The sequence below is a fragment of the Elephantulus edwardii genome, unplaced genomic scaffold (assembly GCF_000299155.1).
Source record: "Elephantulus edwardii isolate Elephantulus edwardi_28Jun2011 unplaced genomic scaffold, EleEdw1.0 scaffold00007, whole genome shotgun sequence".
NCBI classification, from domain to species: Eukaryota; Metazoa; Chordata; class Mammalia; order Macroscelidea; family Macroscelididae; genus Elephantulus; species Elephantulus edwardii.
The window spans coordinates 30,433,076-30,442,037 of NW_006399757.1; the positions used below are offsets into that span (position 1 = coordinate 30,433,076).

The 8,962-nt window shown below is 37.9% G+C and overlaps 1 protein-coding gene across 1 annotated transcript in view; it reads right to left on the bottom strand.

Annotated features, from left to right (window-relative positions):
* Positions 1-8,962, bottom strand: part of ASAH2B (N-acylsphingosine amidohydrolase (non-lysosomal ceramidase) 2B) — a 77,156-nt gene that overhangs the window by 36,303 nt on the left and 31,891 nt on the right. Inside the window, exons 7-9 of the mRNA XM_006880393.1 lie at positions 4,017-4,137; positions 1,711-1,836; positions 169-255 (exon numbers count right to left, since the gene is read on the bottom strand). Of these exons, the coding sequence (XP_006880455.1) occupies positions 169-255; positions 1,711-1,836; positions 4,017-4,137 (334 nt within the window). The remainder of the gene's footprint in view (positions 1-168; positions 256-1,710; positions 1,837-4,016; positions 4,138-8,962) is intronic.

Sequence of the window (8,962 nt, forward strand, 5' to 3'; positions counted from 1 at the left end):
AAGGACTCTGGTGGCCCAGAAAGATCTCTCTTCCCAAACTGATTCCTGGGCATAGCCCCAGCTCTTATATTGGCTTTCTTATCATTATTGAGTTCCTCATGAACAGGGATGATGTCTTTTAACCAACAATTTGAAGTGAAGGTGACAGCAATGGGGCCCATGGCTTACCTTTGCTTTCTGAAATATGGTCGTTCCTATGATTTGTGTACTATCAATCATATCCTTTCCGGGACCTGAAGCCATGCACATGCCGGGCTGGAGTAAAATGAGAAAAGACACATTCTTATAGAGAGAAATTACAATTTTTAAGGGATAGTAAATTACAACTGAATCTAAACAAATATTTGGTAGTGTGTTATTTTTGTTTGTGGGTTTTTTTTAAAAATGTAGGATTATTTTCTATAAAATCTCTCTATTTTACAAACCATGATAAACAAAATCATGCATGGCATTAGAAAAATTTATGTCTTCAGAAATCGTCTATTCCAGCACCTGTCTTTTAAAAATGAGGAAATTGAGGCAAGTTATAGGATTTAATTGCACGAGTGTCTAAGACCACAAGCCAGGTGACTCCATTTACTGCCAACTTCCCTCTCTGTTGTTCCTGTCTATTAGTATTGCTCATGATCCTCTAGTTAAAATTCCAGTGAATCATGAAGAATTCCCAGGTAATAAGGTTATTTTAAGTTTGAGATACTGAAGGTTATTATCCTGAGTTACCTAGAAATAAAATTATTCCACAACAACAAAAACAAATTACATTGGAGCCACTAGCTGGCCTATTTAGGGGGAGGGAGGAAATCAATCAATAAGCCTTGTTCTGAATTTTACTTCTTCTATTTAAGGGGGGAAAACCCATTAGTCAAATTCTTTTTTTTTTTTTTGTTAGAAGTGTCTTTAATCACTTAATTAGTCAAATTCTTAAGTATTATAAATTGAATGCATAGAAAAAAAATTGTGTGAATGATAACTCCAGGAATCAGCAGAGATATGAAAGGAGGAGATTAAATAAGGACTACCACTTTTTACTTCTTTTGATGCATTCATGTTATTTGAATTTTTATAGCTAGATATTGAAATTATATAATTTAAAGAGAAAAAAAAGAAATTGTGATCTTACTCTTAAAGGAAAAATGGAAAATACCAACACTTTGAGAAGCCTTTGTTTCATAATAGTTAAACTCTCAACTACTAATTAAAGGTGGGTGGTAATTCAAACCTACCAGTGGCTGCGCAGGAGAAAGACCTGGCAATCTACTCCCATAAAGATTGCCATCTAGAACACCTCACAGAGCAGTTCCACACTCTTACACAGTGTTACTGTGAATTAACACGAACTCGACCTCACTTAACAAAACACATTATAATCAGCAAGGCATGTCTTAAACAGGCAGTCTTAATTTGTGACTCTTTGGAAATACCAAGGCAAAATCTTTTGGATTGTTCTTGTGTTGTTGTTGCAAAGTGCCAAAAAGATATTTAAACCCTGACATTTGTTGAATGTTTTTACTATTCAGAACACTTCATAGTTAATCAAGCTGAAATACAGCATTTTACCTAGTCAAAATTTAATGGGTTTGTCAAGGAGCAGATGCTAGAGATAACTGAGAAAAACATAGCCATAAATTAATGGTGATAATTCTAACATACTTTGCACACAAGATATAAGAACAAAGATTTTTTTTTTTTTTAGTTGTCACGGTTACCTACCCCACCAATGGGACAATTGCTGTTGATGTTGTCACAGGATTCTCCAGTGTTGATGCAACGTGGGCCAAGCACATTGGGAGACACATCCCCTAGGTTTGATGAGGCAAAAGCTGCTACATACGGTCCCTGGCAAAGAAAGAGCCAATTGCCTTTTATGGTTTCTTGGGGTTTTTTTGTTTTCTATAAAAACTTTCATTAAAAATGCAAACATTCAGTCCTCACTGTTAAGCTCTACAAAGTCATCTGCAGACAATAAAATGTGCAATATTCTGAGAAAATACATCTGAAAGAGCTCACAGTGCAATCAGAATATGTATTATTACTGAAAATACTCCCATTTCCAATAAAGCTGTTTCAAGTTGGATAAGTTCAAACTTACAAAAATGTTTCTCAAACAGAAACATTTTTTGCAAGAAGCATAGTGTGCAATTACAAATTCTAATAGGTAAACCCATCAATCCAGTTTCTAATGTCCTTGCAATTTGGAGATATATTTGCCCTTTAAAAAGAAATGTCCTCTAGGCTTAGAAAGAGCTAATTCATTTTTTCCTGTTTGAACACTGAACTCAAATATAAATCTAATAATATGTCTTATTCTCTGTTCATCTTTTTACCCTGAATTAAACAATAAAACCTCTAGTTAAAAAGCCTTTTAGAATAAGGAAAGACATTAGCTCAACTCGGCTACTGGTCTACGACTCCACTTTTGATCCTTAGGTTTCTTGGGAAAAGATAAGCAAGTATTTATTAGAGGGCAAAGATCATTCTTGATAGGAAAAATGAAAATTTATCTCAATGTTCTTAGCAACCAACCAGTGAGCACACATATAAGCTTTCTTTCTTTTCTCTAAAACGACAGATTAAAATAGAAAAATGAAATATGCCAACAAAGGAGCTAAGAGATAAAACAAAATGTTACTGAGGTTTCGTAAAAAAAAAAAAAAATTGTTCTGTGAACGGAGGAGTCATAGGACTCCCATCTACTGCTTTCCTCATCTTCTGCATTTTGAGACTTGATGTCAGGATCAAACAGGTTCTTGCTCCCACTTGACTCTCTGTAGTCATTTATTTACAGAAAACCAAGGAACCTCCTGGAGTTCCTGATTTTTTAATCTCTGATTTTGTTGCTTAATAAGGTTTCAAAATTACAAACACACATCTAAAAAGGGGATTAGGGCTGTCTCTGCTTTAAGCTGTATTGAAGAAAAGGCTAATAGAGCCTTTGAGAGAATTCACCATGAAGAGGAAAAGCTGGATCAGAACAATTCCAGACTTGCCTCTGATCCTCTTTGGGGATTCTACCAGTATTAAAACCCAAACCCATTGCCGTTAAGTGAGAACAAACTTGTATGTCACGCCGCAGCAGGTTTTCAGGGGCTGTAAATCACATTGGAGGAGACTGGTCATCTTTCTCCCGCAGCCTGGCTGGTAGGTTCACGAGAACTTCTAGAGAGTGTGAGCAACTCTGTAAAGACGACTCCACTAGAGCGCCTCACTGGATGAGGAATTGTGCTGGCATCCCAAAGGCAGGTGGTTCAAATCCACCATTTGCTCCGAGGAAGAAAGAAAATCTCCTCCAGGGTCATTTAAAACCCTCTGGAGGGCTAGTGACAAGTTGGTTCTGATTCATAGCAATGAGTTTGAGTGTGGGTCCAAACACACTGCTAACCCAAAGGCCACGCTTCTCAACAGCAGTCCACAGGAGGAAGATATACAATTTCTAGGGAATTTACCACCTCCAACTGTGAGGAGTTTCTGACCCTAAAAAAATAAGTTGAGTTTGTTACTGAGTTGAAATACCTTTTATAACTCTGAAAAGAAAAACATCAACACAGCTCTATCATATTTCTAGATCATTTTCTAAAAATCTCAGTTTGCCTTTATTATCCAACTAGTTGTAATTTTATTAAGCCATTTATAAATAATAAAGTATAAAGAATAAATGGTTTATGATTCATCATCTTAAACTTTTTTATTTTCCCTATTAAGAAGCATGGTAAACTCTTCTGTCCAGACCAATTATTACTGTATGAGGTTCTAGATAATCTTTTAACTCAATATGAAAAATACAAACATTCAAAGGTCCCTATTAACACTTTCAATCATTCCCAAGAGGCAATCAAGGTTCCTCATCACTCTTTAATCTAAGCCCTTTTGAGCTGACATATCCGCAATAAAGAGACCAAGAAGATGAGCTTCTCTATATGATACTTTTTTCTGGACATTTGAATTAGTTGTTCTTGACACGGGATGCATGAGGACACTTAACGAATCAAGATGACATATCCAATGACATAAATTCTCACCTCTCCAGGCAGATGTCCTTTGTTCATCTCTTGCTCAAAGAGGTAAGAGGCGTAACCCATGTTGTCATTGTTCACAAGATGATTGCTGTTGTTCATGCTGACGGGGTGAATTGCAAACCAGCTATAAAAATTAAGAAGCTTTAAGTTAACCAAGCAAAACAAAGAATGGGATCCAAAGCAATAACTACTATTTAAGGCTTCTCTGTCAGGAAAAAGGGAGCTCTGGTGGCTTAGTGGTAAGGAGGTGTGCTGCCAACCCAAAGGCATGTGGTTCAAATACACCAGCTGTTCCATGAGGGTCAGATGGACAATGTCCTCTTTTGTGATTTATAGCCACTGAAAACCTACTGGACGGTCAGCTATGAGTTGGTTCTTGTTGTTGTTGTTGTTATGTGCCATCGAGTCGTTTGCGACTCATAGCGACCCTATGTACAACAGCTCTAAACCGTGCTCTATCCTGTGCCAATCTCACTGTCTCTGACACACCCATCCCGAGTACCCCAGTCAATGAATCAATCCACCAGTGTGCGGAACGTCTTCCCCTCCTGTGCTGTCCCTCTACTCTACCCAGCATGATGTCCCTCTCTAAAGACCTGTCTCTCCTTACAACATGTCCAAAGTATGTCAGACGAAGCCCCAGAATCCTTGCCTCCAAGGAGCAGCCTGTTTTAATCCTCTCTACGATGACTCTGTTTGTTTTCTTGGCAGTCCATGGTATTCTCAATACCTTCTCCAGCACCACAGCTCAAAGGTGTCAATTCTCCTTCTATCCTCCCTAGTCATTGTCCAACTCTCTGATGCATAACAAGTGATTGCAAAAACCATGGCCTGTATCAGGCGGACCTTAGTCTCCAGAGAGACACTTCTAGCAGGGGGAAAAAATAGGCATTCCACATTTAAGCTCTTTCACCATTAAGCAGCTTAAATATAAACAATGTACTTCAAAAGGTCTGATTATTTATTTAAATTAGAATTCATTTAAATGAATATTTCATTATTATACTCATCAAGTGCTTTTAAGAGGAGCCAAATCTGGTAAGTTGCCAGATGACATTCCTAATGAATTGTACAGTGCTAGGCAATGTCCTTTAAGACAGGCACTCGCATAATAATTACTCAAGTCAATCTGATAAACATTAACGGATATTTTGTTGCATGCAGAACACTGAATAAACTGTTGTTTATTCTCAGAATATCACAGAAGACAGAGATGTGAACAAATGGCTTTAATACAGTGTGACAAATGTTACAAAAAGAATTAAAAAGGCATAAAGTACTTGGGAACCACAGGGATTTAGCAATTAACTCTTAGGGGCATTTCAGAGAAAGGAAACTGCAAAGAAGTGAAGCACAGAGGCATGAAGGAGGATATTATGCATAATTCAGTATGTCCTCATGCATAGTCATACCTTGTTTAAGTGGAGAGCTATTTGGCTTACAAATTTCACATCTGTTACCTTATTTTAACCTCACAACAAACATGAGAGATAGGCTGGTATTAACTCTTCTCCCCCTAAGAGGCTTAGAGAAGATGCACTTGGAATTTCTGGCCAGAAGTGATGGTCCAATTGCTAGAGAAGGCCAAGACTCCTGCCTTGTGCCCAGTCCCTTGGTTGCTATCATTTGCACAGAGAATGAGGTAGTAGCTATTGCAGTCCATAGCTCCAAGTACACAGTTTCTATCTAGTAGGATGACAGTGATGCAAACCAGATTCAGCCAGATTGCAATCGCAGTCAAAGGAAATCCATGAAGCAATTCTCTTCACATTGGCTGTTATTTCACACTCTTTGGGCCAAGCAGTTTATAAACAAGACCACATTGTAGTCTCTTAATTCTTTCATGAAGACACTGAAATTATCCCCACTTTAAAATTAAGGAAATAGTCTCAGAACTGTAAAACAATTTAATCAAAATCTCAAAGATGTGTATTAACTTAAAGTCTATGTATCTGGGTTTGTCAAATGATAAAGCTCTTGATCTCATATAATATGGGATATTGATTCTATTCATCCTGTTCACTCATTTGCTCATTTCAACGCACATTTTGTTAACTTTGAGTCTATACTAGGTCTAAGAACATAGAGGTGAATGAAGTATCACCTTGCTTTTGAGGAATGCTTCACAGAGACATGACAGTTATGCTGGATTTAAAATAGATAGATAGATAGATAGATAGATAGATAGATAGATAGATAGATAGATAGATAGATAGCTAGCTAAGTGAATGAATGAATGAATGGCTTTGCAAAAGTACTATTGAAGAAAAAGTAGTCTTTCCTAGATAGTGCAAGTGGTAAACGAACTTGTCCCCTAACCAAAAGTTGAGCAATTCAAGTTCACTTAGAGCACCACAAAGGCCCAATAACTTGCTTCTGAAAATTATCCATTAAAAATAATATATTCGAATTTAGTAAATGCACTAGTATAAATAAAGTTTTTAAAAACAAAAACTTGCTTCTGAATGTCATCCACTAAAAACTCAATGAAAGCAACAACTCCTTGCTGTTAAGTCAGGATCAACTCCTAGCTGATCTTCCAGCTTGTATCAGAGAACGTAAATCACACAGGAGGAGGTTACCTACCTTTCTCCCACAGAGAGCAGCTGATGTCGTTGAAGCTTTATCTGACATACTTTGGATATGTTGCAAGGTAGGATCAGTCCTTGGAGAAGGACATCCTGCTTGGGAAGGTGGATGGACAGCGCAGGAGAGTAAGAACCTTGCCTTTGAGTTAGCAGCAGAACTCCTTAACCAGTTTGTTGTTGTTTGGTGCCATCAAGTCGAAAATTCTGGTGGACTACCTTAACCACTAGAATTCCATATTAAAAATTCTACTCTAATATCACATCACTACCGTTACTGAATATTTTAACCAAAGATTCCTTCTGAGGAGAGCTCCTCATCAAAAGGGGGAAAGTGCAGAGTAGAATTGGAAATTCTCATGGACCCCATTGCTCCTGGATTATGAAGTTCAGAGAAATTTACAATATGACTGCCCTGAGATTATTTTTAAATCTTAAACCAAAACTGTCTTCTTAAAATTAATTAGTAGCTTACTTTTGTTGTTGTTGTTTTTATGTGCTGTCGAGTCCCCTGCGACTCATAGCCCTATAGCTTGTGCGAATCTTATTTTCTCGGACACACATATCCTCATTATCCTAGTCACTGAATCAATCCACCTCATCAAGGTTCTTCCTCTCCTGCACTGTCCATCCACCCTCCCAAGCAGGATGTCCCTCTCCAAGGACTGATCCTACCTTGCAACATATCCAAAGTATGTCAGATGAAGCTTCAGGATCTTGCCTCCAAGGACCAGCCTGGCTTCACCCTCTCCAGGATGAACTTGTTTGTTCTCCTAGCAGTCCATGGTATATTCAATACTCTTCTCCAGCTCAAAGGCATCCACAGCTCAAAGGCATCAACTCTCTTTCTATCATCCCTAGTCATTGTCTAGCTCTCTGATACATAGCATGTAATTGCAAAGACCATGGCCTGTATCGGGCACACCTTAGTGTCCAACTGACATCGTTGCTCTTCAGTACTTTCGAGAGTTCTCTGACAGCTGACTTTCCAAAACAATTCATCTTTTAATTTCCTGGCTGCTGGTACCAAGAGTGTTGATTGTAGAGCCAAGCAAACTGAAGCTGTTTACAATCTCAATCTCTAAAGCGTATTGGTGAAATGAGATGGAATGACATGGGACATTTTGAGTCAGAGGATCATATGATCTACTATGCTGGAGATGAAAAGGTGAGGAAAAATGGGGTTGCTTTCATAGTTAAAAAAGTCATTTCTAGATCCATCTTAAAATACAATGTTGTGAGTGACAGGCTAATATCTACACGCATACAAGGAAGTCCAGTGAATACCACCATCATTCAAATGTATGCACAAACAGAGCCAAAGAGGAGGAAATAGATTTCTACCAAATTTTGCAGTCAGAGGTTGATCAAACATACAATGAAGATGCATTAATACTAATGAGTGACTGGAGAATAGAGAAGAAGGATCAGTAGTTGGAAAACATGGACTTGGTGACTGAATGAAATGAAACTGGAGATAGAATGATAGGATTTTGCACAACAACTTTACTCGTTCCAAATACATTTTACAAGAGCCATAAAGAGGCTATACACATGGATTTCACCTGATGGTATGCATAGGAATCAGATCGAATACATCTGTGGAAAGAATCACTGGAGAAGTTCAATATCAGCTGTGAAAACTAGGCCAGATGCCAATTGTAGAACAGATCACCAACGATTCATATGCAAGTTCAAGCTGAAGCTGAGGAAAATTAAATCAAGTCCACAGGAACCAAAATTTTATGTTGAGTCTATCCCTCCTAAGTTTCAAAATCATCTCAGGAACAGGTTTGAGGCCTCGAACACTAATGACAGAGGACTGGATGAACTGAGGGAGGATATCAAGAATATCATCCAGGAAGAATGCAAGATGTCATTACAAAGACAGGGAGGGAGGAAGGAAAGACCAAGATGGATGTCAGAAGAGATTCTGAATATTGTACTAGAGCACCGCGAAGCCAAAGCAGAAGGAAGAAATCAAGACATTAAGGAGTTGAACAGAAGATTCCAAAAGGGTAGCACGGGAAGACAAAGTAAAGTATTACGATGAAATGTGCAAAGAGCTGGATTCAGAAAATCGAAAGGGCTGAACTCGCTCAGCATTTCTTAAACTGAAGGAACTGAAGAACAAATTCAAACCTCCAGTTGCAATACTTAACATTTACTTTAGCAAGTGAAAAGTATTTCTTACTTGACCACTGTGCTTTTTAAAGGATTATCTATCTAGTTAAGGATTATTTTTACTTATCGGTCTTTTTAAAGAATTAGCTGAGGATTAAGGTGATAACAGCAATTGGAAAGATTAGATAGGAATCTTAAAGGGCAGTTGATTTATGCTAATGGAGAAAGAACAATTCAGAA